Source organism: Passer domesticus, chromosome 10 (assembly GCF_036417665.1).
Source record: "Passer domesticus isolate bPasDom1 chromosome 10, bPasDom1.hap1, whole genome shotgun sequence".
NCBI lineage: Eukaryota > Metazoa > Chordata > Aves > Passeriformes > Passeridae > Passer > Passer domesticus.
Window position 1 is genome coordinate 42,678,974 of NC_087483.1, and position 21,690 is coordinate 42,700,663.

Below are 21,690 nucleotides of genomic sequence, written 5' to 3' on the forward strand. Positions count from 1 at the left end.
CTCAAAACACAAAAATTGCATTGATTCGGCTTGAGGAGAGGACTCCTTCCTCATCCACAGGAACAAAAGCAAAGAACTTCAGGCTGGCCTCAAAAATGCATTTCAAAAAGCATTTTCCCACATTGCCCTGAAGAAATGGCTCTGAATTGGCACAACATTAAACTGATTTGATTAAATCCCTCAATATAAAAACCCCAAATGAGCCTCACCCCAAAATGGTTGAATCACACCCTAAGTCAAATTTACCTGCAGCTGAAATATCTCAATTTCAGGATTGCTGTTAAGTGAAGAATGTAATGCTGATCTCTACAAAGTTAAGACAAGGAGTAAAATCCTAAAAACCCAAATTTCTCTTGCCAAGGAACTGAGCAGAGGAAGCTGGATCAGAAGGCAGAGCCACTGCTGGTCTCTGAGCACACACAATAAAACCAGTCAGATTCCATTTGTTAAAACATGTGATTCAATTAATTTCGCCATCTTTGCTGAATAATTCACTTGATGAATCAATTCTTCTGGTAAATAAGCACTTCTACATCCCATTGACCTCTGTGTGGGCAGAACTGATTTCTCCTCCTGGCATCGATGTTCTTTGGGGCCAGGAGAGAAGGTGGCTGGGTCAGGAGGCAAGCCCAGAGGAGCCACTGGAGAGCCCCTGGCACTGATGGACCCAGCTGTTCCCGGGGGAAGGGAGCCAGGAGGAGGTTCCAGCCGAGCCCAGGAGATGGGCAGCCCCAGGGAATGACCCCTGGGAGCCCAGCAAGCCCAGGGAACAGGGCATGACCCCTGGAAGAGCCCCTCCAAGCAGCCCAGGGGACAACGATGCATTTGGAGCTTTCCCCTGGTCTGGTTACCCCCCTAGAGCCCCTTGGCCATGAAACAGGGTGTGAGGGCTCTTAAGGACAATTTTTTATTTGGCTGGTTCCATGACTAGTGAGAAATGCTATAACATTTTTGAAGAGGAGGCTTTCCAGTAAGCACCTCCAATTTCCTTAAAACGTTTGCCGCGGAACCTTTATCCCGGAGAACAGCTAAACATAAGGACACAGAGACAGAGAGGAGATATTCCTGCATCTATTTGAAGAAATCTCATCCATAAAGAAGCAAATTGCCATGGTAATTATCGCTCCCCTCCTTGCAGTTGTAGGAATAACCGTGCATGGGTGATACATATGGACCGCTCCCATCCCGCGCGCGTTAACGCTGCCTGGAAAGAAATGATCTTTTATGGAGCACAAGCATTAAATGTGTTCTGGCAGTGAGGTGCTCTGCCCCAGAGCGGAGATGGAGCCGCTCCTGGGGTGCCTGCACCCATCCCAGAGCCAGAACAGCAGCTCTGTGCTCCCAGGCAGCCTGGGCATCCCAGGGGGACCCACGGGGGCACGGCCAGCTCCCTGAGCCCCCTCCCAAACCCCCAGAGCAGCAGGGGCTGCCCTGTGGGCACCCAGAGGGGTGAGCGGGTCTGCCACGGGCTGGGCTGGGCTGGGAGAGCACCTGGTGTATAATGAAGCTCAGACCTGCCTTGCCAAGCCAGGCACTAGTGTTCAGTTCCCCTGGGCACTGCAGAGAATCTGTTCCAAGAGGCCAAGGAGCCAGAGCACTCCTACTCCTGCTCCAGTTAGGCACTGGGAATAAATCAGCACATGCTGGGAGCAGTGGCCAGGGACCTTTTGGGAGCGGCAGCTCTCTGCCACCCGCCTGGGCTCCAAACCCTGCGGGACAGACACACAGACAGGGTCCCAGCGGGCTGCCCTGGAGCCCTGCAGGTGCCCAGGCTGGGCTGGACAGGGCTTGGAGCACCCTGGGACACTGGAAGGTATCCCTGCCACAAAAACCAACAAACAAACCAACAAAAAAACCCACAAAAACAATAAATAACCTCATTTTTAAATGTGTCCTTTTCTACTGAGGGGAAGGAGGTGGCCAGGCCATCCCTGTGCTAGTCCAAGCAGTGCAGGAATATTTCACCTCCCTGCTCCCTCCGTTCCACCACGGGAATGTTCCACCAGGCTCTGCCCTCCAAACCCTGTGCAGGGAGCCTCTCCTGCCTCCCCAGCCCCAAAACCCAGCTCCTCACAAGTGGCTTTTGTGATTTGCATTTTGCTGCCTTTGACTCATGGATGTTTCCAGCAGCTGCCCTTTGGAAACCTGGAACTGGAATCTCTCATTAGTCAGATTTTTCTGCCTTCTGCAGGGAGCAGCAACTGCTGCTGTAAAATTGTTTATGAACAGTGGGAAAAGGACATGGATTTCACGTATGGCATCAAAAAAGGAGGGTTTTTATCACGAGCACAGCACACAGGGCTGGAGAGCAGTGCTGCACCTGCAGCAAGAGTGTCCTGGGGACTTTTGTGATCAGCCCTGACTGCTCTCCATGTGCAAGGAGCAGAGAAATTGGAAATATCCCACGCTGAGCACTCATCCTGCCTTTTACTCCCAAAACTTGTACGTGTGCGAGGAAAACACTAACTAAAAAACTAACTTTTTTAGACATTTTTTCCTCAGATTTTTGGCCTCAAGTTTACATTAAAAAAAAAAAAAATTAAAAAATGAGCCCCTATTCCTATTAAGAAACGCAATAAAACTGCAAGCTAGAATGTTCATTCTGGCTCTTAGTTCTTCCTGATCTGGTTTTTTCCCCTCCAAAAACAGCTCCAGGACGAGGCTCCATCCTCCTGGAGGTGTCTGAGACCCCACAGATCCCACCCCCCGTGTGCTTTGCCCCACACACATCCCTGGGGGTGCCACTCCGAGCACCAAACAGGCCACGAGCAGAGACTCTGGCTGCCCTTGGGCTGTGAGCTGGGGTGTCTCCGGCCGGAGGGGGAGGCAGAGCCGGGGCTGTGCTCGGCGTGCCCCAGCCCCGCGCCCAGCCGCTCCCCGGGAATGCTCGGGGCTCGCAGAGCTGCCCGGAGCCCGGGGAGGCGGGAGGCAGCTGGGATCCGATCTGCTCTGACAGGTAAAGGGCACCGAGCGGCTCCCGAGCCCCGCTGCAGGGCAGAGAGAGGGATGCGCTCACCCACCCTTTCCGTGCCGGCTCCGAGCGGACACGCTCCCGGGGACGGCGGGGCCAAGCTGCCCTGCCCTCTCCGGGCACCTCACACTGCCTGCAGTGGGGACATGGAGCTCCTGAAAACCCCTCTGCATCCAACCTCACACTGCCTGCAGCAGGGACATGGAGTGCTTTAAAACCCCTCTGCATCCAACCTCACACTGCCTGCAGCAGGGACATGGAGTGCTTTAAAACCCCTCTGCATCCAACCTCACACTGCCTGCAGCGGGGACATGGAGCGCCTGAAAACCCCTCTGCATCCAACCTCACACTGCCTGCAGTGGGGACAGTGAGCGCCTGAAAACCCCTCTGCATCCAACCTCACACTGCCTGCAGCGGGGACATGGAGTGCTTTAAAACCCCTCTGCATCCAACCTCACACTGCCTGCAGTGGGGACAGTGAGCGCCTGAAAACCCCTCTGCATCCAACCTCACACTGCCTGCAGCGGGGACATGGAGCGCCTGAAAACCCCTCTGCATCCAACCTCACACTGCCTGCAGTGGGGACATGGAGCGCCTGAAAACCCCTCTGCATCCAACCTCACACTGCCTGCAGCGGGGACATGGAGTGCTTTAAAACCCCTCTGCATCCAACCTCACACTGCCTGCAGCAGGGACATGGAGTGCTTTAAAACCCCTCTGCATCCAACCTCACACTGCCTGCAGTGGGGACACGGAGTGCTTTAAAACCCCTCTGCATCCAACCTCACACTGCCTGCAGCGGGGACACGGAGTGCTTTAAAACCCCTCTGCATCCAACCTCACACTGCCTGCAGCGGGGACATGGAGTGCTTTAAAACCCCTCTGCATCCAACCTCACACTGCCTGCAGCAGGGACATGGAGTGCTTTAAAACCCCTCTGCATCCAACCTCACACTGCCTGCAGTGGGGACATGGAGTGCCTGAAAACCCCTCTGCATCCAACCTCACACTGCCTGCAGTGGGGACAGCGAGTGCTTTAAAACCCCTCTGCATCCAACCTCACACTGCCTGCAGTGGGGACATGGAGTGCTTTAAAACCCCTCTGCATCCAACCTCACACTGCCTGCAGCAGGGACAGTGAGCTCCTGAAAACCCCTCTGCATCCAACCTCACACTGCCTGCAGCGGGGACAGTGAGCTCCTGAAAACCCCTCTGCATCCAACCTCACACTGCCTGCAGTGGGGACAGTGAGCTCCTGAAAACCCCTCTGCATCCAACCTCACACTGCCTGCAGTGGGGACAGTGAGCTCCTGAAAACCCCTCTGCATCCAACCTCACACTGCCTGCAGTGGGGACAGTGAGCTCCTGAAAACCCCTCTGCATCCAACCCAAGCACCTCGCAGCAGCTACAGCACAGCCCAGGTCATGGGGACATCTTAAAAACGCCTTCATCCAAGCAGGGGTGACTCCGACGAGGGGAGAGAATGATGGGTCTGACTCCACCATCAGAAGGCTAATTAATTACTCTATTATACTATATTATATACTATATTATATCTAAAGTGAATCTGCCTTGCACTCTCTCTGCTCAGAACTGCTCTCCCCTCTGATTCTCCCGTGACTGTCCTGGCAGTCCAACACACCCTTGGTCCTGAAGGCCAAGGGAACAAAACATCCTCACTCTGGGTAAACAACCTCCACATTGCATTCTACTTTGGCACAGCAAGTGATAAGGATTGTGTTTTCCCTTTCTCTGGGGTTCAGAGAATGTGAATCCCAGAAATATTCTTGGGAAGAATTGTGCCCTGCCTTCCTCTGTGAAGAGAAATGTGGCAACGCTCCTTCTGGTTCTGCATTGACCCAGTCGGGGGGAAAAGTTTACTTTTTAACAGACCACAAGCATAATTCTGCATGAAACTGCAGAGTGCCTTCAGGCAGAGGGCTCGGTGTGCCAGAGAGGTTTGGGCTGGAGGGACCACAGAGCTCTTCTGTCCCAGAGCCTGCCCTGAGCAGGTGCATCTTCCCAGAGCCCAGGCACCGACAGCCTCTGCCCACTTCTGAAAGGAAAGGTTGCATCAGCTGGCTTTAAAAGTTGCATTTTGATCTGTCTAATGGGCTTTGTACTTAACAGAACCCTCAGACAACGCCACGAGGCCATTCCCCAGCAGACAATGCCACGGGCTCAGCAGGGCTCCTGCAGGCACACTCCCAGGAAGAAAAATGCTGTAAATAGTACGTTACAGGCATCTATTTCAGGATGCACGGGGTTGGAAAGTGCAAAAAAACTATCGCTGCAATGATTTCTGCTTCTCCAGTTCCATCTGAAAATCCCAGAAGTTGCTGCTCGGCCTTTGCAAGGCTCGTGTTTGTGTTCCAATTTTTCCCACATATTTGATGACGACTGTTTTCGCCAGCAGAGCGGCCAGACTCCCTTACAGAGCAATTACACAAGGAATTAATTATAGGAAAAGCAGATGAGAGCAGCACTGAAAATAACTCGGGGTCAGACTTATGCCGTGTATTCACTTTACGTAATCAGGCTGGACACCCCAAAACCTGGATCCCCTTCCAAGGGGAGCCCAGCCCCAGGCACTGCTCCCGTGCCCACTGGCAGGGCAGGAGCCTCCAGTGGCCTTGCTCCTCAAGGAGCAGAGTGTTTCAGAGCTGAGGAGCTGCATTTGCCCTGGAGGAAACCTTGCCCACCTTGTAACCACAGCACAGCCCACCCCTGAACTGCAGCCTGTCAGCTCAAGGAGCCCTTCCTGCCCCAGCTCTGCTCTCCCCAGACAGCTCCCAGACTGTGGGGTGAGCTTTGGGGTGAAGCCCCTGCCAGCCCAGAGCTGGGAGATGCTGCTGGAGAGCCCCAGTGCTGCTCGGGAGGGACACGGCAGGAGCTGCAGGCAGGGCAGGGCCACCTGCTCAGGAGCCCTGCTGACCCCTCCAGACACACGGACATGGAACTAAAAACAGGAAAATCACCTGCTGGAGAGAGCCCAGAGGAGCCACGAGCTGCTGCAGGGCTGGAGCCCTCTGGAGCCAGGCTGGGAGAGCTGGGAATGCTCCCCTGGAGAAGGGAAGGCTCCAGGCAGAGCTCAGAGCCCCTGGCAGGGCCTGCAGGGGCTCCAGGAGAGCTGCAGAGGGACTGGGGACAAGGATGGAGGGACAGGAGCCAGGGAATGGCTCCCACTGCCAGAGGGCAGGGATGGGTGGGACATTGGGAACTGGGAATTCCTGGCTGGGCTGGGATTGCCAGAGCAGCTGTATTTTGGGGATTTTGTTTGTTTTTAAATTTAGTCTCCTTTAACAATTTGAGTTCACTTGTGCCCAAATCCAGAGGCATTGTGAGCTCAGCTCAGCCCCAAAGCCAAAGCAGCTGGGTTTCATAAACACTCACTGCCAACACTTATGTTGATGAGGATTTTCTCCCTCTACAGCTTTATTTCCCCTAAAAAGTTGGTATTGTGGACTGCTCTAACTCAGGAAAATTTAAGGGTTTTTCTGGAACTATTTGGCAGATTTTATTTTTCCCCCACACCACTCTCTGGTGGGAATCTCTGCTTTCCCCTTTGGAAATCAGGCACGTCTAGAGGCGAGGCAGAGAAATGCCACATGGTAAACTTAAATACAGATGTGCTCTCCCAACACCCGAAATTAAGCCATTGTTATTCCACCATTCAGGAATCCAATGACTCCTAACCATAATTTAGCTAAGATCAAGTGTAAAATCTGTTTAATAATACCCGATACGTCCTCTATCCTGGAGATTATATCCTGCATTTGCAGGGCATTGACTCCATAATCTAACAGGTCTTTTCCATCTCTGACTTCTATTAGCCTATGAATTATAACAAAAGGACCATTAGGCAAACCATAATTGTGGAAACAGCCTCTGACATGTGAGCCTAACTCCTGCCATGGCAAGGAAAACTAAAATTAAAACACAGACAATTGAAGGGAGAGCATTCCCTTTACCCAGGTGTTGAGTCACTCAGTTTAAATCGGGAAGCAGAACTCAGTAAGTCACAGGAAAGGCTTTTTTTCCTCTCCCCGTGTCTCTAGAGGAAGGACTTTGGGCAGCACAGCAGGTGCTGGTTTGTCCCTGCAGGAGGGACGGGACTGGGGCTCATTTGGGATATTTTCCTCATCTGCTGCCTCTGCCCAGCCCAGCCTGTCCCGCAGCCCGGGGCCACTCCTGCCAAGCAAAGTCACATCTTGCGAGGAGCTCACCTGGGGAAGCAGGGAGCTTTCACACCACCAACTGCTCCTTGTCCCCCTTACTCCCAACACGGCTGTTTATGCAGAACACTCTCGTTAGAGGCAGCTCTGCAGGCTCCTCTCCTCGCGCACAAAGAGAGGCACTCATCCCTTAGCCGTGCCCGCCCTGCTGCTGCCCAGGAGCCGGGCTGAGCGCAGCCGTGGCTGCACTGCTGCAGCAGCTCTCCCAGCTGTGCCTGCACCTCGCAGCAGCCTTGCAGCACAGCTGCCGAGCCGGGCAGCACACAGGGCTGACTGGGGTTTATGGAGCACAGGGCTGTCCGGGAGGGATTAGGAGGGCTCTCAAGATCACTTCTGTTTGCAGCTTGGTTTGGAAATGGGTCTTTGCAAACGGCAGTGAGTAAAATTGTACATTTCTGCCACGGCGCACTCGGAGCCGCGTCAAGGCTCCCGCTGGAAAACCAGCTCCACAAGGGCTCAGGAGCTGGCAGCAGGTGCTCCCCGTGAGCTGGGAGGGCCCACACCTGAGCTGCACTGCCCGCTACAACCAGATCCTGAGGAGTATCCACACAAAGAGCTGCTGGCCAAGCAGAATCCATGGAAAAGCACGTGGCAAAGTCCACTGGAGTTCAGCAGGGCAGGGCCACCCTCGCTGCACTCCAGAGCCCCTGGCGTGGGCAGGCAGGCAGGAATGGCCCTGCACGGCCAGGAGAGCCAGTGGGGCTCACCAGGAGAGCCAGCATGGCCTCTGTCCCAGCCCTGGCTCTGCAGCCACCCCCTCACCAGAGCACATCCCCACCTCTCACTGCGTGCAGTCAGCGGGGCTGCAAAGGACTCTCAGAGCTGGAGAAGTGCCCCCAGCCTGCCCCTGTTTGGTTCCTCTTTCCAAGAGGATTGGTGGGACACTGCCTTGGAATTGCAGCACGTTCCCATCTGCATTCCCAGCTCTGGGCTGTAATTCAGCCTGGAGCACACATGACATGGCACCTTCTGCACCAAGAGAAGCAGCTCCTGGTTTACCTTTCCCTAAAGGAAGATCTCCACAGTATTAATCCCAATTAAACGTTATTAATAAACTTGGGAAGGAGCTGGGGCCAGCTGCATAAAGCCAGGATTCCTTGCTGGAAGCACAGAGTCCAGCACAACACGTGGGAGTGCTCCCAGGGCTTGCAGAGCCTCTGATCCCTGCAGAAAATGAAGCTGCTCCAGCTCTCCATGGCACAGGCACTGCTGGCATTACAGAGCCAAGGGTTTCTCTCCAGCCCCTGCTTCACTGAACCTGCAGCTTTCTCCCCAAGATGTCTCCAGAGGCAGACAGCAGAGGTTTGGAATTCATTTTAGCACCACCTCACCAATAGCAGGGATTTCCTCCTGGTGTTTTTTGCAAACAAAATCATATTTTGTTTGCAAATCTGTTAAAAATACAACACTAACCCAAATGTATTTTGTGGAATATGCATTTCTCATCGTGGCCCTGCTGCTCAGTTACAGATGAGGAAAGCATTGTGACCACATGAACTGTATTTGTTTGTTTCAGGAAATGCAATGAAGAACGGAAAGAATTGTTACATTTTTATAAGTTTCATCTTCAGGAATTAGCACAAAGGATCACTTACCGAGGTTTTCAGGAGAAAAGACCTCAGCATGTGACTTGAAATTAATTTGTAATAGGTCCAAGAGTGTTTTATTGCCCTTCTTTGTGCTCTCTGTTACACAGGAGACTATTCATGACATAAATATCATGAATTTGGGGTGCTGTTCTTTGGGGCCCTCCATCATTTATATTTTACGAATATTTCTATAAAATGTTGTGATGCTGTGCTGACCAGCCCTGGGTTTCAGCAGTTTTTTGATGCCATATCCTCACATGCCTATGGCTGCAAAATTCACAACCAGATTCTGGAAGTCACATCACTCAAAAATCACTTCCAGGGAAATACCCAATTTCACAGAAAAATGGAAATAAACGTACAATGAGAGTCACTTAATGGCAGCCTTAGGGAAAGGCTGTGTTCTGAAAACAGAGTCCTGAGCCTTCCCCAAGGGCAGAGACAAAGCCCAAGAGGCCCCGAGGCAGCAGCAGCCAGCCCTGACCCTGCAGGTCCCTGCTCTCCACCCTGGCTTTGCCATCTCCAACACAGCAAGGGGGAACACCACAGTGGGGATCCCAAACTTCTGAGATGGCTCTGGAGGAATCCCCCAGCTATGGAACGGGCCACAGCTCCTGCAGGAGGAGCTTTGGGCATCACGGAATCACAAAATCCCGGAGTGGCTGGGGCTGGAGGGGACCTTGCCCCATTCCACCTTCCCGGATTGCCCCAAGCCGTGCCCAGCCTGGCCTGAGCCCTGCCAGGGACGGGGCAGCTCCTCTGCGGGCTGGCAGGGAGGGAGCAGAGGCAAAATGGACATTTGGGAGCTCTGGGGGCTCGGAGCAGTCCTGCAGGAGCGCCGTGCCCGCGTTCAGGAGGGCAGGGCTGTGCCCTGCAGCACAAACACCTGAGCAGAGGAGGTGCCCTGGGCAGCTCAGGGGGTCACTCTGGGCACCGGGGGGGCTCAGGAGGTTTCTGGGGTGCAGCATCCCTGCCCAGCAGCCTGGCCCTGCCCAGCCACGCCACGAGCTGCTCTGCAGGTGGGAGCACACAGGAAAGAATTCCTGCTGTGTGTTCTGTCCCTGTGGCACAGCAGCTCTGGCTGGGCTGCTGCAGCTCACTGTGGCACTCGTATGGAACATCAAAATGAGATAATAATTAAAACTTTGGAGCTTTCTTTGTAGCAAACCAAATTAGTCAAGAAAAGTAAGCTAAGTAATGTTGTTTGGTGTTTATTCACACATGTAAATCCCTGTGCCTTCCGTAAAGCACACAACAGGCACAAAAAGCTGGGTTTGCCAGTGCTGCAGGGCAGAGCCATCCCATTAAAGCCGTGAATTCAGCCGGAGCACCAGCCCAGCACACACAGCAGCAGCCAGGGCTGCCAAAAGCCACCCCAGTGACCCCCAGAGCCAGGCAGGGCACCAGGCTCCAGCCCCGAGGGGCTACACAGAAAAGCTGAGTGCCCACACCCAAACCCTGGTCAAACACCACTTCTCCTCAAGAGGAACATTCATCTGAATTCAGCTCCTCCACCTCACCAGAGGAGCTCAGCTGTGAGTGAGAGCTGAGGAGGGAAGGCTGAAGTGACCAAAACACCTGAGGTTTGCTGTAGAAATTCTCATCCTAATGGTGGTCCCAAAATTACAAGTGAGATTTGGTTTCTGACAGAGAATTACAAAGATCTGAATAAAAATTAGAAATTCTCTGACTAGACGAGAGGCCTGTTCAAGGAAAGGTGCTGCTCACACTGCTCCAAAAGCAGATTCTCCCGAGTGCCTCAGCCTGGCACCTTCCCTGGTGCAGCGACGGGCAGGCAGGAGCTGCAGCCAGCCCAGCCCTCCTCCCTGCTCGGTCCCACCCCAGCAAACTGCTCCTGTGGCAGCTGCAGCTGTGCAGGCATCCCTCGGGAGCTGCAGGCCGGCCGGGCTGCTGGGAGCAGAGCACAAATCACCTCTTGTGTTAAACCAGCTCTCCTGGCCACCCCTGCACCCGGTAACGTGCAACAATCCCATCAAAACGCAATAATGGCACTGCTTTGGTAGACACGTACTTTGAAATAAGATAAATTAAAAAAACAAACAAACCCACAAAGCTCGAGCTTCTCTGCGTGTGCCACAGCACCAGAGAGGGAAACTCTTCCCTGCTCAAGCAGGGGAGCAGAGACAGGAGGAAATCAGGAAAACAGAGAAAGCACACCACATAGGAAATGTCAAATATGTCAAAACATTCATGAATACCAACATCTCCCTCTGCACCATCCCCAGCTGCAGAGGTTACTCAGGGCTAACGTTTCAGCAAGTGCAGATTATGCAGTGCAGGGGTTTACTTATACATGAAAAATCAGCTACATGTGCATCCAAGGTGCTTTTGCACGCAGCCAGTCCGGGGATTTCTCCCACCAAAGAAAAGCCGGGAGGGTGAAATCCCATAAAACCCGAATGTCCGAGCTCGGAGCACCCCAGGCGCGAGTTCCTGCGGCTGCTCAGGGTGCGGGGCACACGGACGGGGATAACCAGGCGAGGGAACTGCTGCGGCTGCATTCCCAAAGCAGGAGCTGGCAGCTCCTCGGCAGGAGCAGCTCGGCACCTCCCGAGCCACCAGCTGCCAGTCCTGTCAGCCCAGGGCGGCTCGGGGAGCTCCACGCACCCAGGGCATCACCGCCTCGTGCGGAGCCTCCGGAGCCGCGCTGGGGCGATTTGGGAATCTCGGCTCCTTTGGGACAGCCGTGCCTCGGTGTCACCCCCTCGCCCACCCCCAGCAGGAGCGGCAGGTGCCCGGCTCTGGGGAGCAGCAGGGACCCTCCGGGACCCTCCCTGCTCGGGGAGCCCAGCGTGACCTCCCGGCAAAGCGAGCACGCTCCCTCTTACACCGCGGGGCAGCGCGGGAGTGACTGCCCAGGAAACACTGCAGTGGCGGGGGCAAAGCGGAAAGTTGGGCTCCAGGCAGCCCAGCGCTCGGTAACGAGCCACAAAACCTGGAATTCCGAGGGAGCAAACCAGGGTGGGTCTGGCTGCTCCTCGCGGGAGCCCAGCGCAACGAGCAGTAACAGATTCCAGCAGCAGCACACGGCTAAAATAATTAAGATAGCTATTGATCTGGAATATTGCAAGCCCGGAGAAGTGAGACCTTCTCATAAATCCTCCCATTGATACCACCGGTTAAAAACCATTCCTTCCGCTCCTCACTCTGCCTCGAGCTCCCGCTCCGAGCGCTTTTCCCAGCGTCTCCACGCAGTGCTCAGCGTTTCCTCCTGGCTTTCCTGCCTCGCCGGAGCCTGCGGCGGGCAGGAAGGCGCAGGGGCTGCGCTCCCCCTCCAGCCCAGCCCAGCCCCTGGCAGCGCTGCCCCCGTGCCCACCTGGGTGCCCGTGCCGGCCGGGCGCTCCGGGCTCGGCTCCTCCGCTCGCTGCCGCCGGGACGGGAGGGCAACCGGGCACCCGGGGCCGGGGAAAAGCCCAGCAGGTGTGAGATGGCCGCCCGGGAAGGATAAATTCTGCTGTGCCCAGGTGCAGAAGGTTAAAGCTGTTAGAAAAGTTGCGGCAAAGGGCGCTGATTGAAGCAGCTGGTTTCTGGGAGGAATTGGGAGCAGCTGGGGGATGTTTAGAGGGGGATCGAGTTGTTAAATTCTTTCTATAAACAGGCTGTCGTCCTTTTTTTTGCATTTTAAACCCCTTCCAGAGCGTAGACATTTACACTTCCATATTTATTTACACATATTTAAAGAATGTCTGCATTCTCTCTATATATTTAGGGCATATCTATGTTCCGTGTGCACTGTCGAGGTTAAAGCCACAGCTGCTCCAGCCCCGTGCCCGTGGCGATCCCGAGCCCAAGACCCCGCTCGGGATGGATGGGGCAGCACCCGCCCCTGCCCCAGCCCGCGCCGGCCGCGGCACCGGCTTTTATCCCTCCTTGCAACTCTTTATTCTGGAATTTCTCGCCTGACCGAGCCGCGAAGCCCCTTCCCGGCACACCGGGTATGAGGGGCTCGCCCGCGCCGGGGGCGGCAGAGCCGCGGATCGCAGATGCCCGGCACGGGGATGCGGCACCGGGATGGGGCACAGCACCGGACAGGGATGCGGCTCCGGGATGCGGCTCCGGGAGGGGAATGCGGTACAGGGACGGGGGCACAGCACCGGACAGGGATGCGGCTCCGGGACGGGGATGCGGCTCCGGGATGCTGCCCCTCGCCCGTGTCCGTGGGGTTTTGGGCACCGCGGGACGCGTGGCACAGAGGAGCAAAATCGATCCCGGCCCTGTCTCCCGAGGCGAGAGGCTGAAGTTGCGCGCCCCCGGACGAACCAGCGGCGTTTGGGTTCCTCCTCCTCCCTCCCCACGCGCGGGACCCCCGTGAGCGCGTCCCGGTCCCGGACCCGCGGTGCCCCGGGCGCGGTGCCGCTCCCCGGGGCTCCGAGAGCCGCCCCCGCCCCAAGGCTGGGCAGGAGCCCGGCGGGGCTTTGGGAATTAAATTCCGCCCTGAAAGGAGTTTTCCTGAGGAATCGGCCCCCCCGAGGAAGGGACGCGCCTGAGCAAACGCGGGCGCGGGAGCGGGACAGAGGGATGGGTGGCGCAGGACGCGGGTCCTGGCGCGGCGCGGACCGAGCGTGGTAAATCCCGGGGCAGGACCAACCTCCGAGCCGCGGCTCTTCCTCCTCTTCCTCGCCGGAGCCGGCGGCAGCGAACGGGAGCGGCCGCGGCCGTCGCCGCTGCGGGGTCGCCGCACGGACAGAGGCTTTTGTCCCCTGGGTGCGGCGGGGGCTGGCCGAGGAGCTTCGCACTTCGGCAGAAAGGAGACGAAATTCGATTCGTTTACATGTTTTATTGTTGTAAACATTAAAATTGTCTTTCTCAAAGAAAGAGTTCTCGGGAGAAAAAATAATAATAATAATAATAATTATAATAATAATAATAATCCGCGTTTCTAACTGTCGTACACCATATTAAAAAAAGGCAGCGACTTTCCCGTGTGCCAAACCGGGGTATACAAAGAAAAATACTACAGAATATGGCAATATTAAAAATATTACTCGAACATAAAATAATATATTAACCGACAATTTTTAGACATAAAAAAACAAATGGAACAAAACAAACCAAGAATTCAAAGTGCTCAGTAATTTCCAGGGAGTTATGTATAGTATAAGCACTCTGGAAACAGTCAAAAGCTGCTGCATGCAAGATCTGTTTAGCTTCAGACAACAAAATAATCAAGATATAAACTTCTTCTTTAATCAACATCAACAGTACATACAACACTTACAAACAAGGGGTGTCGGGCGGTGTTTACAAACACTATGTGTCCCTTTGGGGGGGTTCCGGGGGTAACACTTGTGCCCACCTATTTTACAATTGAGAAAATGTTTGAAGCTTAGATAACTACCAGTCTTTATAAAAGCTACCAGACTACATAGTGTCTGAAATACTATTTATAGAATATAGACATTACTGAAATAGCAAGTGCCTATAACATTGTCACCCTGGAATCGTCATGCTTCCCTGGTATGGACAGATTGGGTTTTCTTTTTCTTTGTTAAATTCTCCTCTTTTTAAATTATTTTTTTTTCCCAAACACATCTAGCTTTTATTTTTGAATAATTTATTTTTTTAGAATTATTTTCCATGTTTCATCATAAATAGGCACAGAAGAATTTTTTTTTTTTTTTTAAAAAGCCAAACATCTGATAAATTTACAAGCCTTCGCCTTCATTAATGCCACGCCACCCACGCCACGTTTGGGGTTTGGGTATGTTACAGCTTTCTTTTGCTGCAGAAAACTTTAGTCTTTAGGAGGGTGAGGCTCGTGGGCCGCCTCAACGCTCGGTCTGTCACCGCTTGCCTTTCGCACCAAAGTCCTGAATAATAAACTCATTTAGAAGCCGATAATAAAAAGTTTATACCATGGTATTTGTGTGGTCCGTGAGCTGCGTCCACGGTGCCCCAGAGCCAAAATGCCCATCGCGTTCTGCCTGCAGGAGTGGCAGCTCTGGCTGGGTGGGAGCTGGCACCCAGGGGTGCTGCTCTGGGCCCAGCCCCGCTCCCCTTCAGGCAGCTGGAGCTTCTCCTCGGGTCAGCGGAAGCGTGCGGGAAGAGTCTTAGAAAGGTAAAGTGTCCAGAAAGAGTTTGTCAATTATTGCTGGCGGTGGCACCAAATCCTCCAGTTTCAGGTAGAAAATGCGCTGCAGCCCCTGCGTGCAAAGCGTGCGGAGTTCGGGGAGCTTCCCCAAGAGTTTGGACAAATAGTTGGGGCGATTCAGCCCCCCGTTGTTGAAAGTCACGTGGTCCTTGAGACAATTTACAATCTTGTTCTGAAGCTCTTCCACCCTCTTGGGTTCCTTGAGGCCGTGCCTCTCTGCAAAGAGAAGGGCGCGGGACGTTACGGGCCTGGCGCCGAGGAGGGCGGGCGGGGAGCACGAGGGGGGACACTGACCTGTCACCATGGCCAGGGCAGCGATGCAGGAGAAGGCGGAGATGTCGATGTTCATGTTCTGCAGGTTGGAGGAAAACTCCACGATGGAATCGATCCACTCGCCGAAGCCGCGGATGCACTGCAACCGGTGCAGGACCACGCCGTTGCAGAAGATCAGCTTCCCCTCCACGGGGTTGGACCTGGAAGGAAGGGGACAACCCCAGAATGAACTGATGGATGGATGAGACAGGGAGGAAAATTAGACAGAAAGAGCAGAGGGAAGGAAAAGACAAAAGATAAGAGAAGGACAAAACATAAAAGTAAAGAAAGAGAGAATGAGCCAAAGGAAGAAAGACAGGGACAGAAAGATAAAATAGAGAAGAGATTGGAATGAAAGAGAAAAAAGACCAACAGAGAACAGGAAAGAAATAAAAAAAATAAGAAAGGAGATGAGGGGGGAGAAAATCTAAACAACTAATTACTTGAGGAGCAATAAATGAAGGATTTAAGAGGCACCTAATTACCGAGGAGTTAATAAAATGCAGAGCAGTGGACCTTGAAAGGCTCTGGTTCCCTGCCCGCCCCGCTCACCTGTACGCCAGCCGCAGCACGAACAGCTCCAGGAAGGCGGACTCGAAGAGCAGGTCCTGGTCCGTTTTGGGGAGGTCGGTGAAGCCGGGGATCTTCTCCGCCCACCCTCGGATGATCTCCATGGAGCCCGTGAGGAGATCGTAGAACTGCTGGATGTGCTGGGTGTCGTCGCCGCTCAGCTGGTAGTCGGGGTTAGCCTGGAACTGGAAATTCATTTTAAAAAGCACTTAATGAGGTTCTCTAAAGTCTATAACCCGTGAAATTGCTCACCCCGTCCCTGGCCGGGGAGCGGGCTGGGATAACAATTAAAGCTCTCTCTGACCGGCGAGGAAATTAGATGTTCCGGGGCAATTAATTCGATTAGGAACGGCGCTCCGAGGCCGCCGCTCTCCGTGCGCGGGGGGCGCGATCCCGGCGGGGCCGGGCCGGGCCGAGCCGAGCCGGGCCGGGCCGGGCCGGGCCCCGGGCGGCCTCGCCCGTCCCCCCTCCCCGGCGGCGGCGGCGGGGCCCCTCCGCGAGCTCGGTGCCGCTTACCCGGGAATAGTCCAGGCTGGTCATAGCCGGGTTGGAGTCGACATGGGCTCTCACCAGCGCACTGATCAGACTCACCGGGGGAGAGGGGGGAGAAGGCTCCTGGGGGCTCTTCGGTTTGGACGGCAAGCGGCCCCGCCGGCCTTTTAGGCTGTCTGTGCGCACCACTGCAAGAGACGGGGGTCAGCCCGGCACGGGGACACATGGACAGGGGACACACCGACACACGGGGACACACGGACACTCACCCTCCTTGACCATGCCGACGGCCAGGCACTTCTGGAAGCGGCAGTACTGGCAGCGGTTGCGGCGGCGCTTGTCCACCGGGCAGTTCTTGTTGGCCAGGCACACGTACTTGGCGTTCTTCTGCACCGTGCGCTGCGGGCCGGCCGGGGGCAGCGGCTCAGCGCCCGCCCCGCCAGCTCCCTCCGCCGCCTCCCCCCGCTTTGCTTTGCCTTCCCCCCCGCTTTATTTTCCTTTCCGTTTTTCCGCTTTGTTTCCTTCCCTTTCCCCTTCGTTTTCTGTTCCCGCTTTCATTTTATTCCCCTTTATTTTCTTTTCCTTTTTTTATCTCTACTTCTCTTTTTTTCTTTATATCCCTTCCCCTTTTCCCCTTTTATTATCTTCTCCCTTTTAAATTTTTCCTATTATTTCCTTTTCTTCTTCTTCCTTTTAACATTTATTTTCCTTTTCCTTTATTTCCTTTCCCTCTATATATTTATTTCCTTTTCCCTCTTTATTTTTATTTCATTTCCCTCTTTATTTAGTTTCCCTTTTATTTCCTTTTCCTTCCCCCCACCCCTTCCTTTTTTTTTTTTTTTTCCCAGGGCATTTAACAGGAGAAAATTGACAGCGTTAACATCCAAGCTAACCCCGCAGCTCCTGGCCGTGTTTTATATGCCAAGAGGAGGGAAAGAGACGCTCGGTAAATACAAATCCGTGGGCATTCATATTATTTACATCCCTTGGAGACCTCCTCTATTTAAAATGATAAGATTATTCAATCAGGATGGCGAAATAAAGAGATCACTTAATTTTACCGCGGGGAATTCCGTTCCACACGGTTAGCCCAGGCGCGGCTCTCTGTCCTACCCCATTTCCATCCGCGGGCTGCCCGGCCGCCCCCCGCCCGGCGCGGCGCGGCCCCGCTCACCTTGAAGAAGCCCTTGCAGCCCTCGCAGGTGCGCACGCCGTAGTGCTGGCAGGCCGCGTTGTCGCCGCACACGGCGCACAGCCCCTCGTTGGACGGCGAGCCCCGGGAGGGCGGCGAGGGCACCTGGCTGTCCAGCAGCTGCGGCGGGTGGCCCAGCGGCAGCCCGGGGAAGGCCATGGGGGGCTGCTTGCGCAGCGAGCCCGGCACGGCGAAGGGCTGCCCGTCCCCGCCGTGGTGCGGCCCCGCGGGCTCGGCGCCCATGGGGACGTGCAGCGGGCCCTCGAAGCGCATCTGGCAGCTGGACACGGGCGTGCCCGGCGGCGACTGCTTGAAGGAGAACAGGGACAGGCGGGACACGGGCGTTTTGCGCTGCTCCAGCATGTGCGTGGTGGCCACGTAGTTGGGGTGGAAGTTGTGCAGGGAGCCGGGCTCGTCCCACACGGGGCCGTGCTGCACCTGGAAGCCGGGCGTGGAGGGCGTCGGGGGCGACGAGGGCTTGTAGTAGACGGAGCCCGAGTGGGACATCATCTCCTCGGACTGCGGGGGCAGGTGGCCGTGCTGCTGGTAGCCGTGCATCTGAATGTCTTCCACCTTAATGGAGGACTGCTGTCCGGACAGGGGCATTTGGTACAAGCAGGGGGGCTTCACGTCGTAGCTCGTGTTGTAGTTGTCCATAAAGGTGCTGAAGCTGGGCAGAGAGGTGGTGGCGGTGATCTCGGTGTTGGTGAGGTCCATGCTAAACTTGACAAACTCCGGAGTTAGGAAGTCGGAGCTGTACTCTCCCGAGGAGTGGTAGCTGTAGCTCTGCGAGGCCGGGCTGGCTCCTTGCGGCGAGGACCCATACTGAGCCTGAACACAGGGCATGGCTGCAAACGAAACAGCGGCAGGTAGACTCGGCCCGCGCCCGCCGCCGAGCGCCGGGAGCCCCCCGCCCGCCGGGGCCGCGGCACAGAGCACCAACCTGCAGCCGGGGGAGCGGCGCGCTCGGGGCAGCCGAGGGCGGACAGCGTCGGAGCGCGGCGGGCAGCGAGCAGTCCGCGGGTTCAGAGCGCGGCGGCGGCTCCAGCCTGCCCGGAGCGACGGCTGCGGGAGACACGGGGCGGCCGTGAGCGCACGGACCGACACACGGACCGACACACGGAACGGCCGGTGAGCACACGGACACACGGACCGACACACGGAGCGGCCGGTGAGCGCACGGACACACGGACCGACACACGGACCGACACACGCAACGGCCGGTGAGCGCACGGACACACGGACCTGCCGGTGAGCGCACGGACACGCGGACCCACACACGGACCGACCTGCGGAGCCGCCGGCGAGCGGACGGACACACGGACCCGCCGATCGGGCAGCAGGGGCGTGGGACTGACACACAAACCCGCAGGTGCAGGGACAGACAGACGGACCCGGGGCGGCAACAGGACCCGCCGGTCACGCAGCCCCGGCGGGGACCTGACACACGGACGCGCCGGTGGAGGGACAGACACACGGAGCCGCCTGAGCGGGGACAGACACACGGACCCGGGGCGGGGAACAGGCGCACGGACCCGCCGGTCAGGCAGCCCCGGCGGGGAACTGACACACGGACGCGCCGGTGGAGGGACAGACACACGGAGCCCCACGAGCGGGGACAGACAGACAGAGCCCACGAGCGGGGACAGACAGACGGAGCCCCCTGAGCGGGGACGGACACACGGAGCCGCCTGAGCGGGGACGGACACACGGAGCCCGTGAGCGGGGACGGACACACGGAGCCCGTGAGCGGGGACGGACGCGCGGAGCCGCCGGCTCGGGGGAGCGCCGCTCGGAGCCCGCGGGCTGCGGGAGCCGCGGCGGGGCAGGGCTCCCCGCAGGCTTCGGGCTGGGGCTGCTCGCTCGGTGCGCGGGCGGCAGGCTCCCGCGGGCGGGCTGGCACCGGCTCCCGGCTCCGCTCTCCTCGCCGCCGGGAAGGCGCGGCGCGTCCCTCGGGAGAGCGGGCGGGCTGGGGCGCGGCGCGGGTGACAGCTGCGCGGGTGACACGCGCGGGTGCGGGACCCGAGCGGGGCGGGACGGGGGCAGCCCGCGGCTCGCGCGCGGGCCGGGCCGGGCCGGGCACTCACCGGGGAGCGGAGCGCGGGGCGCGCATCCAAGAGCGGCGGCGGCGGGCGGAGCGGCGGCGGCGGCGCGGGCGGCCGGACTGTGCCCGCCCGCAATGTGCCTTTGTTTATGTGGCCGCGGCCGCCGCCGACCAACGTGCGCCGCGAGCCCCCGCGCGTCACCGCGCGTCAGCGCCGCCCGCCAATGGGCGCCGCCGCGGGCCCGCCCCGGACACGCCCCCCCCCGCGCGCCGGCGCGCCCTTTTGGTAAGTTTCCGAGCGGTGACGTCACGCGGAGGGGCGCGCCCCAGCCACGCGCGGGGCGGGGGCGTGGCCTCGTTTGCATAGAGGGCGGCGCCGCCCCCGCCCCCCGCGCGCGTCACCGTGACGCGAACCCGGGAATAGCGCGCGCGACCCCGGGACGGGGACAGGGAACGGGAATGGGACAGGGAATGGGAATGGGACAGGGAACGGGACAGGGACAGGGAACGGGACACAACAGGGAACGGGAATGGGAACGGGACAGGGAATGGGAATGGGAATGGGAATGGGAATGGGAATGGGAATGGGAACGGGACACAACAGAGAAATGGGAACGGGGCAGGGAATGGGAACGGGAACGGGACAGGGAATGGGACAGGGAATGGGAACGGGAATGGGACAGGGCAGGGAATGGGAATGGGATGGGACAGGGAATGGGACAGGGCAGGGACAGGGACAGAGCAGGGATGGGACAGGGAATGGGAATGGGACAGGGCCGGGAATGGGACAGAGCCAGGCCGAGGCCACAAAAAGAGCACAATGCACCCCTGCTTCCACTGCCCACCTGGAACTTAGTCTATTTTATTAGTATTTTATTTTATTATTAACTTTATTTTAATTTTAATTATTATCTTTCTTTTATATGTTGTATTGATTTAATTTTCTTTTTCTTTTGGATTTATTTATTGTAGTATTTTTCACTTTAATTGTTTCTGTTTATTCTTTTTATTTCTCGTATTATTATTATTTTCTCTTTCATTTTTAAAATTTCAATTTATTTCATTTCTTAATTTAATTCATTATTAATTCGTTATTATTTATTTTTTATTTTATTTGGCTTTTTTTGTTTTATTTATTTTATTAAACTTTTTTTTAAATTTTCATTCATTTAAACGGGTGATGTTTATTTATTGAAATGCACACAGGTTTTTTTAATTATTATTTTATTTGATTTCGCCTGTCCCAGAGCCCCCCATTTCCCACCTCCCGCAGTCCCAGCACAGGAGGGTGTGGCAGGCAGGGCAGGGGCAGGGCAGGGCAGGGGCTGTGTTTCTGGAGCTGCTCCGCATCCCGGCTGTGGGGATTTATCCCGGCTGCAGCCGCCTTCGGCACTGGCCCAGGAGGGTGGCTCCTAGCCCTGCATTTCCCACCCCGTGTTCCGCCCTGGAGAAGGGACAGGATGGCATCGGGGTGAAGGGAGCCCAGTCCCCCTCAGCCCGGGGCCAGAACCTGCTCCTGGCCCGGGATAAATCCCCCAGTCCAGCCAAGGGTAAATCCCCTGGCCCATCCCGGGATAAATCTCATAGCCCAGCCTGGGATAAATCCCCATACCCTGGGATAAATCCCCTGGCCCAGCCGGGATAAATCCCCTGGCCCAGCCAGGATAAAACCCCCAGCCCAGCCCAGCCCGGGATAAATCCCCATAGCCCAGTGCAGGGTAAATTCCCCAGCCCAGCTGGGATAAATCCCCATAGCCCAGCCAGGATAAATCCCCCAGCCCAGTGCAGGATAAATCCCCATAGCCCAGCCAAGGGTAGATCCCCCTAGCCCAGTGCAGGGTAAAACCCCCAGCCCAGCTCAGGATAAATCCCCCAACCCAGCCCGGGATACCAAGATTTCCTGGGAAACCAAGGAAATGGCTCCTTCCCAACCCGCTCCTCCCACTGGAGTCACCCCACAAACACCAGAGAAACCCAAAGCTGCTCCCACCCCAGAAACCCACACTGACCCTACAGAGCTGCTGGGGGCTGGGCCAGGGGTGTGGGAGGGGAGCGAGCCCCAGGGCTGTGACACCCTAGGCTGGCCAGAGTGGCATTTCTGGGGGCACTAAAGGGACACCCCAGGGCTGTGACACCCCAGGCTGGCCAGAGTGGCATTTCTGGGTTCTCCCC

General features: G+C 56.4%; 1 protein-coding gene across 4 annotated transcripts; it reads right to left on the reverse strand.

Annotated features, from left to right (window-relative positions):
- Positions 1-13,579: 13,579 nt before the first annotated feature.
- NR4A2 (nuclear receptor subfamily 4 group A member 2) lies at positions 13,580-19,716 on the reverse strand. Of its 4 annotated transcripts, none has more exons than XM_064435366.1 (8): positions 19,562-19,716; positions 18,418-18,539; positions 17,457-18,305; positions 16,552-16,681; positions 16,307-16,470; positions 15,773-15,975; positions 15,203-15,381; positions 13,580-15,124 (listed from the first exon to the last, which is right to left on the reverse strand). In XM_064435366.1, exons 3-8 carry the CDS (start codon positions 18,189-18,191, stop codon positions 14,868-14,870), a joined length of 1,668 nt encoding a protein of 555 aa, XP_064291436.1. In that variant the 5' UTR covers positions 18,192-18,305; positions 18,418-18,539; positions 19,562-19,716; the 3' UTR covers positions 13,580-14,867. The 4 variants fall into 4 exon arrangements, with proteins under 4 accessions (XP_064291436.1, XP_064291435.1, XP_064291433.1 ...); XM_064435365.1 differs by having other exon boundaries at positions 16,382-16,470; positions 17,457-18,322; positions 19,562-19,579; XM_064435363.1 differs by having other exon boundaries at positions 17,457-18,322; positions 19,562-19,579.
- Between the last annotated feature and the right edge of the window lie 1,974 nt (positions 19,717-21,690).